At 56.7% G+C, this 23,200-nt stretch overlaps 1 protein-coding gene across 6 annotated transcripts; it reads right to left on the minus strand.

Annotated features, from left to right (window-relative positions):
* Positions 1-1,902: 1,902 nt before the first annotated feature.
* On the minus strand, positions 1,903-21,079 carry UNC13D (unc-13 homolog D). 6 transcript variants are annotated; one of them, XM_042032577.1, is made up of 32 exons: positions 20,784-21,079; positions 13,865-13,897; positions 13,504-13,611; positions 12,751-12,810; positions 12,450-12,516; positions 12,189-12,366; positions 12,015-12,059; positions 11,529-11,597; positions 11,250-11,319; positions 10,832-10,936; positions 10,470-10,562; positions 10,128-10,234; positions 9,791-9,908; positions 9,108-9,232; positions 8,749-8,839; positions 8,417-8,473; positions 8,233-8,330; positions 7,947-7,998; positions 7,525-7,655; positions 7,128-7,248; positions 6,406-6,546; positions 6,149-6,247; positions 5,573-5,779; positions 5,332-5,400; positions 4,950-5,029; positions 4,626-4,731; positions 4,480-4,551; positions 4,274-4,357; positions 3,882-4,002; positions 3,162-3,285; positions 2,682-2,881; positions 1,903-2,589 (listed from the first exon to the last, which is right to left on the minus strand). In XM_042032577.1, exons 2-32 carry the CDS (start codon positions 13,895-13,897, stop codon positions 2,486-2,488), a joined length of 3,135 nt encoding a protein of 1,044 aa, XP_041888511.1. In that variant the 5' UTR covers positions 20,784-21,079; the 3' UTR covers positions 1,903-2,485. The 6 variants fall into 6 exon arrangements, with proteins under 6 accessions (XP_041888511.1, XP_041888510.1, XP_041888509.1 ...); XM_042032576.1 differs by lacking the exon at positions 20,784-21,079 and adding an exon at positions 19,340-19,417; XM_042032575.1 differs by lacking the exon at positions 20,784-21,079 and adding an exon at positions 15,968-16,133 and having other exon boundaries at positions 10,128-10,231.
* Positions 21,080-23,200: the final 2,121 nt, after the last annotated feature.

Consider the following 23,200-nt stretch of genomic DNA (forward strand, 5'->3'; position numbering starts at 1 on the left):
TTTTTTTTTCTTTTTTTTTTTTTTTTTTTTTTTAGAGGAGAATAAATTTTTATTTTTTTGCTAAGAAAAAAAAAATACAAACTGAAGCGGTGTGTGCGTGTGTGTGTGCGCATGCGTGCCCGGGTGGATGTGCAGCCCCAGGCTCTGCTCTGGGGCTTGGGGAGGGTGGAGAAATCTGGCCTGTGGACCCCTTGAAACAACAGATCTGTTGCAAATTTTGCCTTTCACACAACCAAAAATGATTTCTCTCTGAGCTCCCCTTCCTTTTTGGGAGGTTGCAATTCACTTTTCTGATGGAGGTGTGGTGGAAGAGGGGGAACATCGATGCAATGTGGTTAAGGTTGGGCAGAGACCCCTTTGGAAGTGGCAAATCCAAAACTTTCTCACCCAAATTCTTGGTCTGGATGTGGATTTATGTTCTGGCAGAGCCAGGCTGGGCAGAGGTGAGCTGTGCCAGCTCAGTGGGTACAAACAGTGTTTGTGTGTTGGCACCCAAAAGAGCACACCTGGCTTGTGGATCCAGTAATTACCTGTTAATTTTGGTCTAATTAACGCTTCAAAGGTGCATCAACCACTTCCCATTAGTCCAATCACAACAATAATCTGAATGGGCCCATTTGTATTGCAGAGTATTGGTAACACAATAAAATCAGTAGGTGTAAGTGCCAGCCCCTTCCCTCTTGTGTTCCAGCTATCCACCTGTGTCGGATTCTTCACCAGGATGAGGATGATGGGGATTTCTTCCTCTTCCTTGGTCTTGCATTTACTAGCAGCTGGTTTTGTGTGCTTCAAGCCTTGTTTTTTAATGCTTGGGCTGTTCTGCTCCGTGGGGTTAGTTGTGCTCTGATTGATTAAGGTTTATTAGTCCTTCTCTGTAAAGGGTGGGATTTCTTTTAGGGTGGGAAAAGAGCCACACAACTGCCTGGAGCTGAGCAAAAATGAAGCTAAAACACCCTGAATGATACAGTGCAAACAACCTCAAAAGAGAGGTCAGCCCGTGCCACCTCCTCCCTGCGACACACCTGGCTGCTGGCAGCCCAGGGCAAGGTAGAGCACAGTGGTTTTTAAACAAACAGCTGAAAATGAGCTGAGACCATCTTCAAACCTCCAGCCTCGTGTAGTAAACCTTGTAATAAAATGGGGGCTGCCAAGCAGGGGCCAACTCCAGATGGGCTGCAGGGTGCTGGACCTGGCTGAAATGACACCCTGGGACAGCATCTCCACAATCCCAGACCCAGATTTGGGATATTATTTCTCTGCACTGAAACCTAAGCCAGCAAATAGCTTCCTTGGGAGCCAGCAGCGCCTTAATCCCTCCTGCTGTGGGCTCTGTCACACAGATACCAAAGGAGCTTTTTTCTTTTCCCCCCCCCACATCCAGGATTTGACCTGAGCTGACCCGGCGGCTGCTCTGCCCTCTGAGGGCACAGCTGGTGCTCAGGCACCCGGGAGGGGGATGCTTTTAATTCCCTGCTCCCTGGCAGCTCGCAGGGACCTGCTGCAGCTCAAACAGCCACCTCCGTGCAGGGTGGGGGTAGAGGGAGCTCCAGGTGTATAATTAGTACTAATTGCAGCAAAAACAAGCTCCAAAAAACCCAACAAATGGTTAAAATCACCTGCCCTGCCAGGCATTTTTGCTGTCACACTGGGTCACCCCACATGGATGCACCCTGCAGAGCTTCTCACCACTTCCAGAGGGACCCAGGTCCCTGGCACAGGCTGGGGGTGATGCCAGGGATCTGCATCCCATGTCTGGGCTGTCAGCTGCCCAAAATGTCTCCTGCTTTGGCTGCTAGGGCTGTGATGCTCTTTATTGCTGCCCAGGCTCCAGCAGGATCCCAGGCTTCCAGAAGGTTGATAAAATTGGTGGTAAAATAAAAAAAAAACCAAACCAAACAGACACAAAAGCGATGCACATTTTTAAAAAAGGAGAAATTCAGCACCTCAAATGCCATGTCCCACCCCACTGTGCTGCTGCTCCCAGCACAGGGCCACTGCCCCAAAGCACAGACTCAGCCCACGCATCAGCTTTGTGGCTTTTCATTTAAAATAAGAGGCTTATCCACAAGTAAATGAGGGGAAAAAGAAATTTAAAAATTTAAAAAAAAAAAATATGAAGGCTGGTTTGGCCATGGCTGTCCCCAGCCTGAATCAGTTGTGTTGCAGACAGGAAGGGTGGGGACACGGCCAGGAGATGCGGCACTGGCAGTGACAAGCTCCAGAGGGATGGATAGGGACAGCCACACTTCCACATCCCTCGTGTAGTGTTACTAATCCAGGCAGGCCAAGAAATCCCCTCAAATCCAGCTGTCCCCCCTCCACGGCTCACGGGAGCGTTGCTGCCTGAAGGTGGGGGTGAGATGGGTGCGGTGGGGCGGGCACAGGGACCCCTCTGTCCCCACACTCCCTGCAGATGTTCTGGCTCCAACACCACAGAAGTCCCGTGGTCCCGCTGGCCTTTCAGGGCCATCTTCCTGGCCCTCCCTCACTCCCTCTCCTTGGACTGCTTGGCTCGCTGCTTGCGGAGCTTAGCGAAGGCCTGAGCCTCTTTGTCCCTTTTCCTGGACTCCAGCAGCTGCAGGATCTCATCTGCCGGAGAAGAGGGGAGTGATGGTGGGAGATGCTCCCCACAGCCCCCTCCCCACGCTGCAGGGCCTCAGCCCGGCTGTGGCACCACGTACCCGTGGGCTTGGGGTGGGTGAGGGGGAGCCGGGTCTGGGGCACCCGTCCCATGTCAGCCTCCTCGGTGTCGAGGCCGGGCAGGTGGCACAGGGGGAAGAAGGCTTCGCCCTCCAGGTCGTTGGCCCCCAGCACGTCGTAGTCAAACACGGTCAGCAGCAGACAGGCCCCCTCCTGCCGACACTTCTCGGGGGGGATCAAGCTGCAGGGGCACGGCAGGCTGGGGATCATCACATCCCACCCCCTCGGTCCCAAAATTCAACCTTCCATGCTCCACACTGACCCAAACCCCTCAAAACTCAGGGCCCCAGCACAGCCCCGCACCCTCCCCGGTGTTTGGGGGGACCCCACTGGGGTGCAGGGGGTTAAATCCCTGGACAGGGCGCAGTTCCTGGAGCAGCAGCCCCATGGCAGAGGCTCTGTTGAAGCCTGAGGGGCTGTGGGGACTGGGGGGCCCCTGGTGGGCGTCAGCCCCTACATACAAGTCGAAGGCTTCATCGAAGAGGGGGTGCAGCTCGTTCTTCTTGCACTGGGTGGTCCGGGCCACCACCTCGGGGAACTCGTGCCGGGGCTCCAGCGTGAGCTGGACGAAGGGGTCGCTGGAGCCTGGTGGGGTGCAGACATCAGCCCCTTCCCCATGCCCCTCTGCCCCGGGATGAACCCGGCCGGGGAGGCTTGGACACACTGGGGTGGCTGCAGGAGGGGATCAGGGCACTGTCACCACAACCCCCAGCCCGGCCCGGGCTCCTGGAGGGTGCGGGAGCCGCCCTAACCCCGCCCGCACAGCGATCGGCCGCGGGTGGCCGCAGGAGGAGTGACCTCTCCTGGAGATCTCCCCGAACGGCAGCCGGACCGCGAGCAGGTCCTTGCTCATGTGGCTTTTTATCCGCGACTGCTTTGCACGATGAAGAAAAGCCGCCTGCCCTGGCTGCTGGCCGGTGGGATGTGGGTACTGTGTCCTGCCTGGTCCTGCCTGCCACATCCCACTGGACCACCCCGGACCAGTGCAATAACCCCCCTTTTCCCCCAAATCCACCTCCTTGGGTAAAGAAAGAAATCGAGAGAGAGTCCAAGCACTGCCAGCACCTCTCCTGACTGGGGCATTCCAGGGACCAAGGACAGGGGTGCCGGGACAGTGGGGCTCCCCTGCCCACCCAGGGGGGTCCTGGGACAGTGGGGCTCCCCTGCCCACCCACACCCACCGTTGGAGTCCAGTGGGATGAGGTTGGTGGCGTTGAGCACTTCCACATGGAGTTTCTGCTCCAAAGGCCGGTACAGAGCTTTGATGGTCACGGCCCCGTACTTCTCTGAGCTGGTGTCCAGCTGGAAAGTGGGGTACAGGGATAAGGGTGCTGTCCTTCATCCTCATCATGGAGGGGAGGCACAGGGTCTGGCAGAGGCTGAGCAGGAATTTTGGGGTACCCAGGGTTTGCTGGAATCCTCTGGATGCAACTGAGCTCACTCCTCTCAACACTGTGGCAAAACCTGCCCCAACAGCCCCAGGACTGGGAGGAAATTCCACATTTCCACAGGCAGGGCCTGTGAGCAAGGGTGGGATGTGGGAAGAGGTTGGGAGCACCATCTGGACTCCTACCTGCTGCTGGATCCTGTTGCTGAAGTATTTCTGGATGAGTTTGCGGCTGCTGGCGGAGCAGAGGGCCAGGTGAGTCTCCAGTGTCTGTGGGGAGGGTAAGAGGTGATGGTCAAGCACACAGACAGGTCCACAGCCTGGGGATGTCCTCCCTGGCAACCCTCCCTCCCAAAGGAACCCACGGGGACTCCCCATCCCCATCTCCATACCTGGAAGGTTGCAGTGTGGAGGGTCTCCAGCGGCAGCCCGCAGCCCTCGGCGTGGAAGCACAGCTCCAGGCTCTGGGGACAAGGATGCTCTCAGCCACCAACCAAACCCCTGTCCCTGCCAGGGACCCCCTGCTTCCCCCTGGTACCTTCAGGGCACAGAACAGCCTCTGGTAGTGCTGGACCGAGGGCACCTGCGGCCCCCCTGCTGCTGAGAGCACGGACAGGGTGTGGTGCCACAGGAGAGTGAGGAGGCTGCAGGGGAGAGGGAGGCTGTGAGCAGGATCCAGGGGGTGGGCTGGGGAGATGGTCTTCAGCTGAAGGGCTTTGCAAAGCCCCAGCAGAAAGTGCCTCATCCTGCCAGCCCTGAAGTGGGATGGCCCCAAGCCACACGGAGCTGAGGGGATGCTCCTGCCCAAGGGATGGTGACACTGGTGGCCTCTGCCACAGTGCATCCCAAGTGCCCTGGTCACCTTTTGAAGTTCTCCTGGACCAGATGCTCATTGAGGTACTGCAGCTCCGACTCCAGGAACTTCATGAGCGGAATGATGGACTGCAGCAAGAGGAGAGGGGCATTGGGGAGGGCAGGGGGACTGTGTCCAGCAGGGCAAAGCAGGCTAGGGAGGATCCCAGAGGGGCTCCTTCCCACAGAACATGGGCAGGCTGTGCCTGGTCTGGTCCTGCTGCTGACACAGGCATCAAGCGAAGCATGTGGAGGTCTGGGCCCCGTCACTGGTGTGTCCTGTGCCCCAGGCGTGGGCAGGGAGCAGCGATGGAGGGTGACAGAGGCCTCCACCAAGCAAGAAAAGACTGCCCAAAAAAGATGGTCCAGGAGGGGCTGGACCAGATACTTACATCCTCAGGCTTCTGGGTGTCACTGGAAGATGAGAGCTCCTGGATGTGCCTGGCAATGCCCTTTTCCAGCTGCCAGGGAGAAATGCAGGAAGAGACTTGGACCTTGCCCTCTGCATCAGCCTCCCCATGCCCAGCTCCACCTTGTCTCCATCCCAGGAGCATTATGGGCTTCAGGACACCTTGGATGAAACTGCTCTGCACCAGGTGAAAGCCAAGGGGGGGTCAAAAGGCAGGTGGTCACCTTGGTGGCCAGGGCTTGCACCACATCCCGGACCTCATGGTCCAGGCAGGCCACGGTGCTGTTGAGCTGGTTGTGCAGAGCGTTCTGGATCTGCTGTGGGTCGATGACGCCCCTCATGCGCTGCTCCAGCTGGGCCCAGTCCAGCTGTGACGGCAGCTTCAGCATCAGCAGCCGGAGCTGCTCGATGTTGTTCACCACGATGCAGAGCTGGGGGAGGTGGGTCTGCTTCAGGGTGTCCACACTCCCTGAAGCATCCCACATCCCATCCCCAGTGCAATCTCCACCACTATTGCCATTCCTATCTCCATCCCCATCCTCATCCCTAGTCCATCTCCATCACTATCTCCATACTCATTTTCACCCTCACCTGTGTCCCCATCCCCATTCCGCTCCCCCTGCTCACACCATTTCCCTCCTGATTTTCCAGGATTATGGCTTTTGATGGCCAACTGGTCCCTGTGGAACCCAAACTGGGGATGTCAGCTGGGTTCTCAGCAGCTCAGCTCCCTCTCTGCCCAGAAACCAGGGCCAAATCCTGCCTTTCCTGGAGAAACCAGGACAGGTTGCAATACCAACCTTGTTGGCCGCCTCGCCCTCGTTCCGCTCACTCAGCGACAGAGCCTCAGCCCTCTCCTTGATGAGCTTGCAGTACATCAGGGAGATCTTGCACATGTCCTGCAGGACAGAGAGGAAACCAACGGGACTGAACCAGGCAACACAGGGACCACCGTGGGCTCAGGGAACCACATCACTGGGGAGTACTGGCTCCTTCAAGGAGACACATCTCCAAGAGGAGGAGGAAACTCCAGGTGCTGGTGCCCAGGTGTACAAACCTCCAGGAGATTGACCATGATCATGAAGGCTTTGTCAGGGTCTGGCCAGTTGAGCTGCTGCCAGGTCGTCACAATCTGGGCGTAGCAGGTGGACAGGTCAACAGTGGATGTGCTGTGCTTTTGGTACCCGCAAGGCTTCAGCTGAGGGGCAGAGAAGGCAAACACAGCTCGTACAGAGAGATGCCATCCCAGGGAGCAGAGCTGCTTCTTTACTTTGGGGCTCTCTGGCCCATCATCAGCTCCTTATATCCCAACATCACCACACAACCACTTTGGAGAGTGGAGGAGATGAGGATGGACAGAGCAGCATGAGCTCCCTGCTTCCCTCTATAACCAACCCAGCTTTGCTGGACCCCACTGAAGAGCAGGGAGAGGAGCCTGTGGCCTCATGGCTGCCTTCTCTTCTCTCTTCCCAGAGGTTGGAAGCAAAGGGGATTCTCACAGCATGGCCCAAATGCAGGCTCCTCAGCTCACACGGGCTGCCAGGGAGCAGCGAGGGAAGGGACACAGGGATATTGTGTGGGGCCAGGGTGAGTGGGATCATCTGGCCCAGGGGACCACATACTTTGTCATGTCATTTGGGAGAGGAACCAGGAGCTCCTGGGCTGCCAGAGGCACCTATGTGGTGGTCTCAGTGCTGTGAGCCAGGCACAGCAGTGAGGCATGGAGGACAGCTGGAGTGTCCCCAAAGGGAGGAGGGAGACTTCTCCTCTCCACGTTACCTGGTCCATCTGGATGGCTTTCTGAGCCCTCTCTAGCGTGGTGGTGTAGGCCTTCTGCAGCCACAGGGGCAAAGCTTCCTCGAACCACTGGTGGAAATTGCTCAGAGCCAGAGGTCCATCCCTAGGGATGAAGGCACCGGCTTCTCCAACCGCACAGCAGCGGCACAGGGCCGTCACCCCTCCTGCTCTCACATCACTCCTCCTGCTCTCACACCAACCCCACTCAGAGATGAGCCCAAAACTCTCCTGGTGATGCTCCCATTGACACCAGACACCAACAGCCTACTCTGCCTGGGGTGCAATTAGTGAGGTAGGTGTGTGGGAAGGATCTGGAGATCCTGTCAGTTAACTGCTCGATCCCTCCCTTTCACGCCTCCCCTCTCCTGGGCTTGGATACCTCCTTGAGAGGGAGTCCTTCATCTCATAGAGCTCCTGCAGCTTCCTGTAGAGATCAAAGAGGCTCTCAGCTGTGGGTCTGGACATGCTGCTGTCCACCTTGTGCAGCTGCTCCTGGACATGCTCCGCAACCTGAATGGGAGCAAGGACGGGGGGGACGCAGTGAGGTCCAGCCAGGAAGGCTCCTTCTGGAGTCAGGGTCAGCTCAGGGGACTCCTATTCCTTTTGGGTGGCATTTCAGAAGATTTGTCGGGTCAAATAGTCACCATCATCACTCTATGGGTGCACAGGGAGAGACAGGCAGTTTCCCTTGCTCCCTTTCCAGGATTGCAACAAGCAGTTGCCTCCTGAAGGGTGGCCAAAAACCTCAGCCTGTCTTTAGACCTTAGTTCCTCGAGGGCAGAGCAGCCCAGGCTTGCTCACCAGGCTCTCCAGCTCCAGGTAGGCAATGGAGAAGATATTCAGCTTCAGGTTGCTGCAAGAGAGAAACGTGGAGTCAGGAGCCTGCCAACCCCAGCCCAGCAAAGGCAGCCCAGCAAACCCTGCCGGGCCACGTCCTGGGTGAGGACAGCAAAGCTCTAAGGGGCAGAGATGGGACCAAAGATCCCATCTGGGGAGCCCAAAGGCCAAGGAATGAGGCATCAAAGTGCTCTGTCTCTCTTGACCCCAGGGAAGGTGGACGGGGGCGAGATCAAGCACTGAAACCTACGTGCTGAACAATTTATTCCAGATCTTTTGGCACTGCTTGAGATCTTCTATCACCTCCAGAAGGAGCTTGGACAAGGCTTTGCTATTCTCCTCTATGCTCTGCAAAGGAAGGAACAGCTTGTTTTGGATGCTCAGACATTTTGAGGCGACTTTATCGTGTCGGAGAGACAGAGGTGGGAACTGACCTTCACCATGGGCTTGAGGTGCTGCTTCTGCATGTGAAACCACTCCGTGGTGCCTGACTGCAAGAGAGGAGTCCTGGTGGGATGGCAGGGAAGCAGGAGGAGCACAGCCAGCTCTGTCACCCCCTTCACTCTCCCTGTCCCCTGGGTGGGGTGAGGACCTGTGGTGGAAACCACAGGCTGGGGCCACCAGGTTGAAGAGGGGCGAGTATTTCCCACACCATGGTGATCCGTGGGGATTTGCTGAGCTGTGGGCATTGGGCAGGGGATGGAAGGGAAGGGAGACCCAGAGGGTCCCACCCTGCTGGGGCTGGGGTGGGTGAGACCCCCAGTACCTTCAGAGCTGTGGAGACCATCTGGGGAAGGTCAGGGCTGGGTGTGCAGAGCTCACGGAAAGCTTTTGTTTTGCACATCTGAACCAGGACCCTACAAAGTGAGAACCTCGAGTGAAACCCAGCACCTGCCATGAGAAACAAACACCTCTTCCCCCCGAGAGACAGCCCAAACAGACTTCCCCTCCCAGTGACATTCCCCACAGGGAGCCCAGGCTGAGGGATGGGACAGGACAAGTGTCACAGCAGCCTAGACGGGGGAGGAAGGGCTCACACTGGTTTTGCTCGAGCTCAGGGGCTTGGCCATTAGAGTGGCCAAGCCACAGGACCCCACACACAGCTGGCACCAGTGCCCAACTCACCGCAGCAGGGACTGGAGCCTCTCCGTGGACCTCGGCACGGAGAGGGGAAAAATGATGCGGAACCTACGGATGAGGGAGACCCCGTAGGTCAGCAAGGACTGGAAGGACTCGGCCAGCTCTGCTTTCTGAGGAGAAGAAAGGAAACATGCACTGTCCTCCTCAGTGACAGGGAGATGCTGGCAGGACCATGGCACCACAGTGGAGGGAGCTGGTGCTCCCGTTCCTTTCCAGCCTGCTCCAGGAATGGGAGAAAACCCCTGATGTCTCTGGTAGCTTCTCCCTGGAGGGGCTGAACTGAGCTTTGTGCTTAAACCTCATTGCTATGCATGGAAAATTCAGTGTCTCAGCAGGGTGCAGGGATGCTCTGGGAAAACAGGCTGGGAGAAACAGAAATTGGGTCATGTTTGAGTTTTGCAGGAGGTTGGAATTGACCTGATGGCAGGGATGGAGGAGGAGGATGTCAGTGCAAAGGGTAAGGGGTTCTTCACAGAGAGGGGGAACAAAGCACTGGGAAATGCCCTGCAGACACCCTGGCACCCCTGTACCCCACAACCTCCTGCCCTTCCTGGAACACTGGGAGTGAAACAGCCCCAGGAGCTCCTGGGAGGAGAGGCTCAGGGTTGGGTGCCTGGGGCACCTTCCCCTGATCTCTGACCCCGCACGTGGTGCTGGAGCCCCCTCACCTGCTCTGGCCTCAGGCGCTCCTGCACCCACTGGTACTCGATGCTGGTGATCTGGTGGAGGAGGCAGCTGCTGTTGAACTCCAGGCTCTGGTAGAGTTTGCTGTAGGCCAGCCACTGCCTGGGGAGGAAGGAGGGCTTGGCTGAGCCCCTGGGGCTGGGGGCACCAGGGGCCAGCCACAGCCACAGCTGGGATCACAGGGGCAGCACCCAGGTGTCCTGGGGGCAACACCTGAGCTCATGGGACACACCAGCTATGGCCAGATGGTCCCAGGGAAGGTTTTGGGGCCCTTGACCCCCCAGGTGCTGCACTGGGGCTCCCTGGGTGTGGGGTACTCACGCCATGTCCTGGTGGAAGTCGGAGAGGTCCTTCTGTGTGGCGTGCAGGTACAGCACGGTGCTGGCGTGGCTGCTCAGCTCCCCGTCCCAGGAGGTGCTGCCGGCCTGCTGGGGGGAAAGGGGGAGGGGAATGTGTCCTGGAGCAAGACAGGATGAGCGAGGAGGGGGACAGGCACCATGGTGGGGTGTATTTGCAGGAATGGGAGCCCCAGAAGGATGCCTGGCACCATCCTGACCCTCATTCCCATCACACAAGTGTCGGTGTGTGGGCTGCAAAGGAAGCTCTCCCCCAGCCCAGCTGCTGGAGGGCTGATTCTGGTGCTGGTACCAGCACTGGTGGTACCTGGTGCTGGAGGATCTCGTAGGACACCAGCTGCTGCAGGAGGTGGCGGTGGACAGTGTAGCTTGGCTGTGTCCGGCTGCTCGTGGTGGCCCTCTGGAAAGAGACAAGGCAGAGAGAACCATCACCTGCCTGGACACACAGGGACACTGTCACAGTGGGGACACAGCACCCAAAAAGTGAGCCTGGAGAGCCAAGGGCTGCAGGTGCACCAGGAGCAGGGTCTGGGGAGGGTCCAGCTCATGCAGACCCTGGTGCTGGCACCTCTGCTCCTGGGGCAGGCCCCAGACAAGCCCCAAGGGACAGGCAGCTGTCCCATCCTGCCCAGGCAATGGGAAAGGACCACTCTTCCCATTCCATCCCACCTTCTTGTGAGTCAGTAGGAACTGCAGGTGACAGTGTCCCCGGTCGGGATAAGTCTCTGTCCGTGGCTCCAGCTGGTACCAATGGTCATTCCAGCAGTGCAGGTCCTGCGGGCACAGAGGGACAAGGGGGAAGCCGTGGGCAGCCTTCCCAGGAGAAGGATCTCATTCAAAGAGCAGGGGATCTTCATCCCACTGTGTTCATGGAGCAGGAGATTGGATTAAAAATACAGGATATACAGTGACTGAGCGTGTTGGAATGACTGTGGCACAGTGAGGGACCTGACATCACTTCGTGGCTCTGAGACGGGATCCGGGCTGTGCTGGGTGCTGCCACAGGGCTGGGATCCTGCCCGGATCCCGGGAGGTTGAACTGGCGCCTGGGGAGCCCCTTGGAGGAGGGGATGCACTGGGCGCTCACCTTCAGGCGCACCACCACGTTCCCCAGGAAATCGTCCTGCCCTTTGTCTTTGCGAGCGTCTTTGAAGATCCTGAAAGGCACAGACAAAGGATGGGGTGGGAAGGTGTCCTGCAGCTGTGACCCGGCCGTGCTCGGGATGGAGAAGGGTGACACAGACCTGCCACCCCACCTCCCTCCCTCCCTCCTTCCTTCCAAAGGCGATTTTTAAAATCCAGCAGGGAAATAAACGTTTTCCACCCCCTCTTTCCTCAGCAGCCTTGGGGCCACACCGGCACCAACCTTTTGAGGCCGTGGAGGTCCGTCAGCTCCCCCAGCTTGTGCCGCATCGACTCCACCACGTCTGAATCCCTGCGAGGATGGGAGGCAAAACCCACCGCGGGGAAAGGGGGAGACCCAGATGAGGGAAAAACAGAGCAGGGAATTGCAATGACAGTGGAGAAGGGAAAGTACAGGAGCAGGGAAGTGTCAGGATTGAGGCCATCCCAAAACCCAGCCCAAATCTGCGAGCGCGTGGCTTCTCTCCATAAATTAAACCAGGGCTTAGGACCAGCCCTGCCTGGGCACAGCCGGCCTGGGTTTTCTCTGCTGGCACAGGTCACATCCTGCACTGAGCACTGCTCCACAGAAAGTGATGGGGAAAGGGGTCCCCAGCTGCTTTCTGGGCCTTTAAAAGGGTGCAGGTTGAAGGAACACCCCAGGGATTCTCCCAGGAGGCAGAACACCCTCGGGGCAGGGTCCCGGGGTCGCTGGGATGCTGTCACTCACCACATGTCCAGGTGGAAGCTGGCTGTCTCCGCATCTTTAAACTCCCTGCAAGGCACCAGGGGATGCTGTTACTCGAGTAACATACCAGTGGTGAACCCTCCATCCACACCCAAGAGCCCCGGCCTCCCCCTGCACCCCCCCGGAGAGCAGAGCCAAGGGGTGGGGCTGGATTACAGGATGAACGTCTCGTTCCACACCGGGCTGAGGGTCTGGTTTATGACTTGGGTGCGATGGATTTGGTCTTCGGGGATGAGGTCTTTGACCACTGCCTTCATCCTCTTCTTGTGGTCGGGGTGGGCTGGTTCCTGGCTCCTGACCTCGATGCCCAGCAGGCAGTAGGGGTCACTGAGCCCTGCGAGGGCGGAGGTGTGGGAATTCCACTCGGGAGCAGCAGCTGCCCCTCTTCCCACAGGACACCCACCCATCTCCACTTACCGCTGACGTCTTTACCCAAAATCCCCTTGGCTTCCTTCACAGTGGCTTTCAGGCAGTAAATGGGGCTCTGGAAAAATGAAGAAATAGCTATTAATGTGTGGGGTCACCAACCCTGTGAGGAAGGATCAACCCTGCCAGGAAGGAACAACCCCGCAAGGAAGGATGGGGCTCGAGCAGGACCACGCCATCAGCTCCCACCCAAGCAGTGACAACCCCAGGGCACCCCAAATCACAATCACAGGGGCTCAGAGGCACTGCAGCCACCCAGCACCACCCCAGCTGCATACTGGGGACACTGTACCTCCAGCTCCATGACCTTCTGCATGATGACACTGTGCTCCTCTGCGTCCATGCCAAAAGCCTGTGTGGATATCGGGGCTGCTGATGGATGCTGCCCTGTTAACAGGGGCTGGAGAGCAGCCAGGGGCTTCCTGCTGCTCCCTGGGAGCCAGCTGCAGCCCGAGGAGAGAGGAGAGCAGCAAAGAGCCCGGCAGGAAGGCTGGGGACCAGCTGAAAGCCCTTGAGGGAGAGCCTTCTTCCCACCATCCCCAGCCTAAGATAAACACTTCTCCCCAGGGCTAACATTTCCCAGCCACAGGCTGCTCCCAGCCCTCCAGCTGGATGCTGCTGCTGCATCTTTTATGGTGCTTGTTAAGAGCTCCCTCTGAGTGACCCTGTAGGGCCCAGAGGAATGATTATTGTCTCCAAACAACCAGAGAGAAAGTGTGTGTGTGGAGTCAGGGCAAGTTCTGAGCAGGTGGGATGGGGCACTTCCACATCCTAGCTCCTGGAGCCTCTGGTCAAGCTCAAGCCCCTGGCACATGGAAAGCACAACCTTATTCAGCTTTAATATTCTCAAGTTTGCAAGTGAAAGTTTGTTATTCAGCCTCCTGAGAATTTTGTGGTCTCTTGTGAACCACCAGAGTAAATCAAAGCCCATTTAAAAACCCACTGAGTGAGCTTGGGGCATAACAGACCCCCACCATCCCCTGTAGCTGGGAGGATGGATGTGTCAGGGACCAGGTTTTGGGGACCCTGTCAGGAAGGGACACACCTTCTGCACGTAGGAGTAGAGCTCCTGGGAGTCCCCAATGTGCTGCTGCTCGGGCTTGCCCAGGCGGTGCCGGATGGTGTAGAGAACCTCCTCGTAGAGCAGGGCCAGCTGTGGGGGGACAGTGCTGGCACCTCGTGTGGGGACAGCCAGTGGGGACATGCTCCATGCATCCCCCAGGATCAGCAGACTTCCTCCTCACAGCTCCCTGAGCTCCTGGCACCCCTTGCATCCAGCCCTGCCCGCCCACACCAGCTGTCCCTGGGGAGCATCTCCAGGAGCTGAGCCATGTCCCCAGGCCCCTGCAGCACTGCCACCCCCTCCAGCACCACCAAGGGAGACCACAGCAGGGCCACGCTCATACCTCATCCTTGGAGAACCGGTGGGACAGATCCATCTGGGGAGAGAAGAGAAGCAGAGAGGTTTCCCATCACGAGCGTGGTTTGAGGAGGAAATCGCGGCCGGACAAGGCAGGGCAGCCAGGACGGGGTGGTTTCACCCACAGCACATGAGGGTGGGATGTCCCAAAGGATGCTGTGACACCCCACAGCCGAGGGGAATCACCCACCAGCAGGGCAGCATGGGGGGCTTCCCCCCCAGCCCCATTAATTGAGGAGGGGGCTGCAAGGGTGGCAACAGCAGCTTGGGGTTACCCCCAGGAGGCTTTAAAAGCCAACCACCCACCTCTCACCCCCTAGAGCTGCTCATTCCAGCAGCACCAGGCTGGAGAGCAAAGCAGCTGAGGCACGGGGCAGGGGGCCAGAGCACAGTGAGGAGCTCCAGGCTGGGCAGGGAGATGCCAAAAGCCATCAGGATTTGGTGCACTGCTGCAAATCTCTGAAAGCTGCAAGGGTGCACTGCTCATTCCCCATGTGAAGGGTGACCAGCAACAACACTGACTTTCCAAACAAGAATTAAATCCAAGCGGTGACACCACCAGAGGAAGGGGACCAGTGTCCCTGTGCCATCTGCTACTGGTCCTGGCACTGGAGCCTCTGGGAATACAAGGGGTGACACCAAAAAATGTAACAGAAGTTTTTAAAATGAGTTTGGGCTTTTCTGGGCTGAGAGGCATTTGCAGAGCATGGTCCCAGCACCTGCTCATCCAGGGCTGGTGGGGATGGATGGATGCGTGGATGGGTGGATGGATGGATGGACAAGTCCTACCTGTGGGTCAGCCCAGGCCCCAAAGTGACCTTAGGATACCCCTAACAGAAAAAAATAAACCAACCCTGAGCTTGAACATTAACATTTGCTTATGGCAAATCTAGGGCTGGCATAATCCCCCGGCCATCTGGACTGAATTCAACCCTTCCGGCCCTGGCAAGTTTAACCCTTGAGCTGCTTCTCTCCCGCCTGCCTCCACATCCCTTCTTGTACCCACTGGTGGGTGCTGGGGGCAGCAGCCCCTGTGAAAGGGAAACCTGTTGCACTCAGGAGGGTCTCAGCCTGCCCCTGCCCAGGGACCATCCACCTTCTGCTGCTGCTGGCACTGTCCTGCCTGTGCCAAGGCATGGGGGACATGGCCCCATCCCAAATCCTTCAGCATCCCCACGGTCAGCACTGCCCCATGGCAAGGTCACAAGTGCAGAGGGGACAGAAAAAGGATTTTATTTCTCTGCTGCTGTTATTTATCAGCAAGACACGAGCATCTGCTCCTTGCCCAGCAATGGGGCAGCTCAGGAGGGCAGGGGGAGGAATCCCTGTTGGTTTTGGGAGCAGCTCCCTGCTGTTCCCTTCTGCCCCCGGACATGCTGCGGGATCTGCTCCATGCTCCCATGTGCACATGGGACTGGTTAAGCTAAAGCTGAGCTGAGCCACCAGGACATGTTTACTGCTGCTAATCCCCATGCCAAGAACCCAGCTCAAATCCAGGAGTGTTGCTTAAATCCGGGTCTAGATACAGCCACCGGCATCAGCCCAGCCCAGCAGCTGCAGCAGTGAGGGCTGCAGGGACAGGGGTGCTCGAGAGGGAGGACAAGTCCACCAGGATGGATCATCCCAGGAGTCCAACACGGGGGACTGGGCCCTCGTGCTCCCAGCAGAGCTGTGGGTCCCATCTCATGGGAACAGACGCAGGGACACAGAGGAAGTGCGTCAGGTTGGGATGGCCCAGAGCAGGGCTTGGGGGAGCTGCTGGCAGCAGAGAGCCCAGAGGGGCTGGGAGGGGGCTGGGAAGCCATAGCCAAGCTAAAAGGGGACCCTCAGTGGGGGCACAGAGGTGCAGCTGACCCCGTACTCACCCTGGGGTGCACATTTACATGGGTATGGTACCCCCATCCCTTGGTGACCCTGGCAAAGCATCACACCCAGGACGTGGCCTCGGCCCCTTTTCTCTCATTCCCCTTTTACAGCCTCAGCAGCCAGCGCTGCCCCCCGGGTCCCCTGGGCACAGCCACCCTGACCCTGCCTGGTGCCATCGCACCCCAAACGCTCTCCCCAGCCCCCCGGGCTCAGAGCCACCTACCTCGGGGCTCTCCTCCCCGGGGAGGGTCCCCTGGGGGCTCCCACCAGCACGATCCATCTCAGGGGGAGGCTGAGCGTGGGGCAGGGCTGCAGCTCTGCCTGAAGCTGTGGCCTCCCTCGCTTGCTCAGAGGAGGAAACCACAGACCTTATCACGGCGTGGCCATTTTAGCAAAGCGGAAACGTGCTCAGGGCTCCTTCCAGGGCACCCCAGGGACGCAGGCGCCCCGGCGTCCCCACAGCATGGGGACTGTGTGGCACACATGGGCTGGGGGCAAAAGGAAGGTGTCACATCCAGTCCCTGCTATTGCTTATGAGCCTGGAATTGGGAGTAAGTGGAGAGAAATAGTCCTGAGAAGGCTAAGGCCAGCAGGGGAAGGGGAGATGGAGAGGATTGGTGGAGGCAACAAGAAGGATCTGAGCTCCGAGGTGTCTTTCGGATCCATCGTGCCTTGAGAGCGCCTTGAGAGCACAGACAGGGACCTTGCAGAAAGCAGGGGGGGTCTTCAGCCCCGGGGGGTGGAGGGGATTTGAAACCCCATGCAAAAGCTGCAGGGTGAGAAGTCCTTGCAACACCCAGGAGCGTTGCACAAGGTTGGGCTGAGAACAGATGCAGTAAAGAGCCAAAAACAGCACCGAGAAAGGGCCTGTGACCTTTTCCCCAAATGGGCTGTCCAGAAAGAGCTACTGAGAAAAAAAAGCAGCAAGAAATGAAGTTGAAAATTTGTTCTTTACTGTCAGCTTTCATTCTTGTAAACGCTTTATCTGATTGGAACCTGCCAGGCAGTTGCCTGTCACAGACCGGCAGCCGTGCCCTCCCCTCACAGATCCCTATCAGGATGCTCTCACTGATAACAAACTGGGTGGGGGAAGTCCTGGCTGGGCATCAGGAGATGGCATGGGGAAGAGCCAGCTTGCTCCTGGGTGTCTGTTGTGCCTACAGACACAGCTGAGAGCGGCCTGGGCTTTGGAGGAGCTCTTGAGCTGCACAAGCATTTGCTGCTCAGCGGCCGGACCCACAGGCCGGGGAAGGACAAGGATGACAGCCCATGCTCAGTGTCACTGCTGGGGTTTGGTGTCCCTGCCGGGGCTGCTGAGGAGCCACAGGCCCTGTGCTGTGTTCCCAGCCTCTTTCTGTCCCCTGGAAGGTCCAAAAGCCATTAAAAAGGTGCTTCAGCTGTAACACAGGCAGCAGTGGCTCCACACTGGGATCAGTGGTACTGTGCAGGCACTCAGGGATTTGTGCTGAATCCAAACAGGAAACCATGACCATGGAAAGTGCACTGGAAAGTTTGTCTCCTTAACAGCAGGGAAGGAGTCAGAGTCCATCAGCACAGAGACCCAGAGCACACTGGCTCCAAGCAGGGCTGCAGGAGGATGCTGGCAGAGGCATCCCTGCGAGAGGAGGAGGGCAGGCAGCCAGGCCCTTCCAGCCTTGCACTCATCCAGTCCTTCAGTTGAGGCAGGTTAGTTTAGGACCTTCCCTTTGCCCTGGAACCCTGTAAGAGCAGGTGATAATGGCAAAAGGGTTCCCCTGAGGTTGCAGGACCAGGAGATGGACAAAGGGCTGAGAGCACAGGCAGGGGGTTGATGTGGGGGGCAGATTTTCTTTATCCAGGTCAGCCAGTACAGGACTGGGGCCAAGAGGGGCTGCACAACATAAACACAGTGAATTGCCAGGGCAGAGGGATGCCAAGATAATCTACAGAAAAATAATCCAGAGATACAGTGAGACACCAAAAAGCTGAAATCCACTCCTGCGATTTGTCAGCCTCGTCCCCTGAGGTCTGAAAAAAGCTGCTTGTTACACTCCTGCTGTCTCCCCTGACAGGAGGGCTCTGGTAACTGTCCCCAGGAACTGGGTGCCCCAAGCAACTGGGCTTCAGAACCCTTTCTTGTGCACTCCCCAGTTTGGCACTGGAGCCCCCTCCTCACCCCACATGTAGTGCGAACGCCCGTTCCCTTTGGTGCCAGAGATGCTCAGAGGTGCTTACCCAGCCCTGCCAGCCTCAGCCTTGGCTTTATCCAGCCTTTTCCCATTGGCTCACCTTGGGCAAACAGCTTTAAAAGCATCTCCTTCCTTGCTGATGGAGGGAGACGTGGTAGAGAAGCTGATTCTTGCCCCGTGACACACACAAATGCAGTTTATTGATCTGGGACATCAGTGCTCTGCTCCCCTGCAAAATGTTGTCAGTGGGAAGTAGAGAAAAGTGCACAATGGCCTTTGGAAACCATTGCTGTCATCTCTGCTTTTAGCTTTGATTGCAAAAGCAAAATCTGGCCCAGCAAAGAGCAACCCCAGAGGTGAAGGCAGGACATGGACACAGCATCCTTGAGCTGCTCACACCTTTCACTGCTTCTTGCCAACAAAAAATAACAGCAGTCAGGATGTCTCTTGCCTCAACCAGCACAGAGAACAGCTGAAAGAGTTTAGTCAGTCCTCAAATCCACTTCTTTCCTCCTTGAAACACTGGAGAAATAAAATCCAGTCATAACTATTGCTAAACATCAGGCAGTGACCCTCCAGCCAGGAGCTGGTGGCTGGGCTGGGGTTGTGCAGGCTTTACAAAGGAAAAGTTCAGCTGCAGTGTGGGAGAGTCTGTTTAAAAGCACTTTCCCCAGCAGCTCCCCAGGTGGCCACTGCCTGGTTTGCAATGCCCACTGAAATGCTCAGGCACAGCCCGGCAGGGTGGGCAGCACTCAGCTCCCGTCAGAGGCCAGCACGGTCCTTAGGCAGGACTCAGTGCAGGGATCACAGGGATTTGAGCCTCTCTGTGTGCCAAGGGAGAGCTGTTTGGCCCTTTTTCCCCCTGGGTTTTACCAGCAGCCATCCCTTCCACAAAATACCGGTGACAAAAATCACCAAGCTCCAGTATTTGCACCTCGAATTACTCCTTGTCCAGGAAACAATAAGAGAAGCCCTAAAGGCAACTCCAGAATGAGCAAGGATTTCTAGTTAGTAGAGACAATCCTGGCAAACTCCATTCCCCACGCTGGCAGACAACTAGCAAAACATCCCAGACATCCGAGGCAGGACTTTCCAGAGGGAGGGGGTCAGCATTCCCCACAACAGCCCCCCCTTCCCACACTGTCAGTCTGCCTCCCAAAATAGCCACCATATTTATGCACAATATGGACTGAAGCCTTATGTTCCTTTTAAAAAGAAGTCATCCTAAAGGAAAACCCTTTATACCTGTCCCCGGTATAACTAAAGTCCACAGGTCGCTGGTGAGTGGGGTTGTAGGGGCTGCTGAGAAAACAGATCTCCAAAGAACAAGCATCATCACCTTCTTTTATAGGGAATCATCTTCCTCTTAAAGGAAAACCTGTTAGGAAAGGACTCTCCATCAGCATTAATAGCAGTTTATCTCCTACCTCTTGTCTCGATCCTGAAGCCGCAGCCTGGCCTCACCCTTATCTCTCGGATGGAAATGGGCAAATAGTCAAAAAACTGATTTCAACATGTCCCTCCCTCACTTCTCCTTTTAACCACGGGTCCAATGACTCTGCAAAACCCAGTGGTGCCTTCCAGGCTTTGGCAAGGTGGACAGTGCAGTCACTAGGCAGGGGGGAGGAAGGTGGTTTCAAAATGAGAAAGACATCCCTGTTCTCCCTCTTTGGGGCTGCCCAGGTGGGGAATCCCCCTGAGACCCACTGGGTGCTGTGGGGCCAACGATTCCATACCTGGGAGGGATGTCAGTCATCCCCCCTCCCTGCTTCCTGTGGGGCCTTCCAGTTACTCCTGCCCTGACCCCACATCTCTCCTGCCACAGGCTCTCCTGAGCACTTTGGGGGCACCTCCCAAAAGATGGTGGTACCTGGAAGTGGGGAACACACAGCACCTCCCACCTCATTTGGGGCATCTTAGAAGGATGTCAAGGCAAACTCCATCCTTCTGGGAAGAGCAAAGGGGACTCCCAGCCACCCACACAGGACAGGGCAGTTGTGAAAGCTCTGTTCCCCTTGGGAGCCCTGTGCAGGAGCAGGGGTTTGGCACAAGAGCTGCCAGCTCCATCGCAGGGATGCGCAAGGATGAATCTGAGGAGGTCACAGACTTCATGTGTAGACCTGGATGTCTCTCATTTGCCTCACAGCACCTTGTGACCACTTTAAAATGTTTCCACCATCACTGTCATGTGCTGTGTATGCAGCAAGTATTTCTTCCACTTCCCTCTCCCAGTGAGATAATTCCATTTCAGACACTGGATTTATCATCCCCTCACTGCAAGGACAGCGAATGGGGGATACAGATTTCAAAGCCAATTTATTTCCTGGTTTGGGGGCTGAGTTGAGAAAAGCAGGACCTACAGCATGTGCCTGAGCTGAGGAGGGGCCAGGGGAATGTTTGTGAAGGTGGAAGAACTTGGGGCTGACACCCAGGTACCTCCATGCCCCCATGGTGCCCATGAACCAGGTTATTCCGGAGCACAGACACCAAATGCTGACCAGCTTCAGCACAAAGCATTCTCCCCATGGCTTTTCCACCAACAGTTCTCCCCACACCCTTGCCAAAGCCCCTGAGGAGCCCACCAACCTCCACAAGCTTGGATGATGGGAGGAGGCTGAAGGACAACCCCTCCCACCGCCCCCACATTCCAGAGGGACATGCCAAAACATGGAATATTATTGCAGTCAGGCTGGGCCACGGGGAGAGGCAGTGTGTCCCAGCCAGAGCCCAGCCCTCACAGAGCAAAGTACATGGAAAAGGAGGAGGAGGAGGAGGAGGAGGAGGAAGAGACACAAGTTGAACAAGGGAAAGGAAAAGTTTAGAAAGACGGGATTTGCTGAGCTGAGCTCCTAAATGGAGCCAAGCTGATACCTTTTGCTCCAGTGTCTGGAAACCATAGGAGTTGTGTAGGAAATGGCAGGTGGGTTGGGAGGACCCAGCAGGGAGGGATCCTGGTCCGTTTGAGGACCTGAGGTGGGAGATCCGGCAGCCAGCAGCAGCAGGTACGAGTCCGTGCTCCTGCTCCCTGTGACGTGGGCCACTTCATGTCCCGCTGGGGCCTCTCTCAGTGGCACAGGGCCAGCCCTTGTGCAAGGAGGGGGCTGAAATACTGGTTCCAGTCTCTTGGAGCTGACTCACTCCAGAGAGCAGACCAGGTGAGTAACAGCTGCTACGGCTGCTGAGAGAGCCTTGACTGAAATAAAGATCCCCACCCTGGACATCCCAGGGTTTCCTCCCTACCCACAAACCTCACATTTGTCACTTGGGCTTTTCTGTGCAGCTCTAACCTGAAACTCCTCCTGATCACAGCCTTTCTTGCCAAAACTCACCTCCAACACACCCCGGCAGTTCTTTACAGCTGGAGGTGCCTGTGATGCGACAGGAGCTGCTCACTAGTGAGGGCTGGCTCTGCTCCTGGCTCTGCTCCTGGGTGCTCCGGGAGCAGCTGGATCCAAACTTCACCGCACGCCTCCCGCCACCTCCAGCCGTGCTTGCAAAGGGAGACAGCGCTGTGAGGCAGAGCTGATAAATCACAGTGTCCATCATGTGGCAGAGGCACAGTTTGACCATCTACAGCTCTGTGAGTGGTGGGAAGTCCTCATGATCTCCAGAAGAAGGCACACCGAGGACAGGGAGGTGCTGGCCAAGTGGCCTTAACCCTGGTCCCTATGGCTGCTCAGTGCATCCCCCCAGCCAGAAAGAAATTAATGCAAAATAATGGTTTTTAGGGAATAGGTCGCATGAAGCTGGAGCACTTGAGGTAAAACCTGGGCAGAATGATGTGGAGGAAGAGGGCTCTGTTTCTTCCTTTGTCTGGAAGCAACCCTGGGCAAGCACACACAGGATGGGGCAACCCTTCCAGGGTAAGGATCCTTAATCCCTAAGGATGGGGTAATCCTTCCAAGGTAAAGGCCTTCCCCAGCCCCCAGGGACAGCACCAAGATTTCAGGGCTGACAGTAGGAAATCTGTCAGTAGCACCTGCGGTTCCTGCAGCAACACCTCTTTGCACAAGATCTCAAAGCACTTTGGAAATACCCAGTTACCCCACACTCCCCAAAGGAGGGAAACAGCCACGTTTCCCAGCAGCAGGGGCAGGGAGAGACTTCTCAAGGGAAGAGCCCAAGTCACATCAAAGAGACAGAACTGTAGATGGTGGTGGAAAAATCTGCCTCTGCCGAAGGATCCAACACCAATTGTTCCCTGTGCCTCCTCTTTTCCTTCAGATTGGAATTTAATGGTACCAATCCAGCTGTCACATGGCAGCCTCCTGCTGCACAGCCAGTTAATCATTGAGGCAGGGACCAGACCTGGAGTCATATTAATGCACAACGTCTCCTCCTGCCCTACTCCCACCGCGCTTCCAGAGCAGCAGCAGACTCCAAATTGCACTTCCCTGCTTTAATATTTAAAACCTTCTGCATGGGCTGCAGAACTGGTGACCCTTCCACCCTCCCTGAGCCCTTTCCCAAGCAAAGAACAGCTCCCAGTTTCCAACAAGAAGATGGCAGCGAGTGCTGAGTACCAAGGCTAATTCTGGGAGTTTTGGCAGGGATTCTCACCAGCACCCTAAAATCTGGATTCCCAAATCGTGCTGCTCCACTCAGCCCAATACCTGCCTGACCCTTGCTGGCTGTGTGACTTGCCCAGCCTTTTGGCCCCACAGCTTCAGCATTCCCAAAATGTGCTTCACTCCCCATCAGCACACTCCAAACACATCGAGACCACGCCCAATCTCTTTTTTTGGCTTCGTCCTCCTCCCCTCCCCACAGACCATGCCCAGCTCCAGCCTGGGGAAATGGGAACATTCAACCTCAAACCACTGCGGAGAGCCCACAGCTCCAGATCCAGATTTAGCCCTCTGACACCCGTGCTAAGGAGTATTTCATTTATTCCAGCCTGACTCATCCTTTGAATGTATTTCCCTTTTGCCAGACAGAAACCTCATGGTGTCTCTGCAGGTCTTGCCACTTCTCCACTCTAAGGGAAGTGACTCAGCTCGAACCATGGAGCTGAGTTCCCATAGGAGCAGGTATCGAAATATTCTCTCTCAAGCATACTTAGCTGACGAAAGGCTTTTAAAAAACCCTCATGGATTTGTTCTGTTTGTTGGCCTGAGAGCTGCACAGGGAGTGGGGTTGGGTGAGAGATCTGGAAAGTTCGTGCAATCTGTGTTTTCTAGGATTCTGTCTCGGAGTAGAGGGTAACTGGGAATGAGCCAGAACAGAAAGGTTTCAGCACCATCTCACAGTTGGACAGATGTGATTGAAGAAACCTTGAAGTAATTTAA

This window comes from Corvus kubaryi, unplaced genomic scaffold (genome assembly GCF_017639235.1).
Source record: "Corvus kubaryi isolate FWS band 111438036 unplaced genomic scaffold, C.kubaryi_AGA036_p1.0 37353, whole genome shotgun sequence".
Lineage (NCBI taxonomy): Eukaryota > Metazoa > Chordata > Aves > Passeriformes > Corvidae > Corvus > Corvus kubaryi.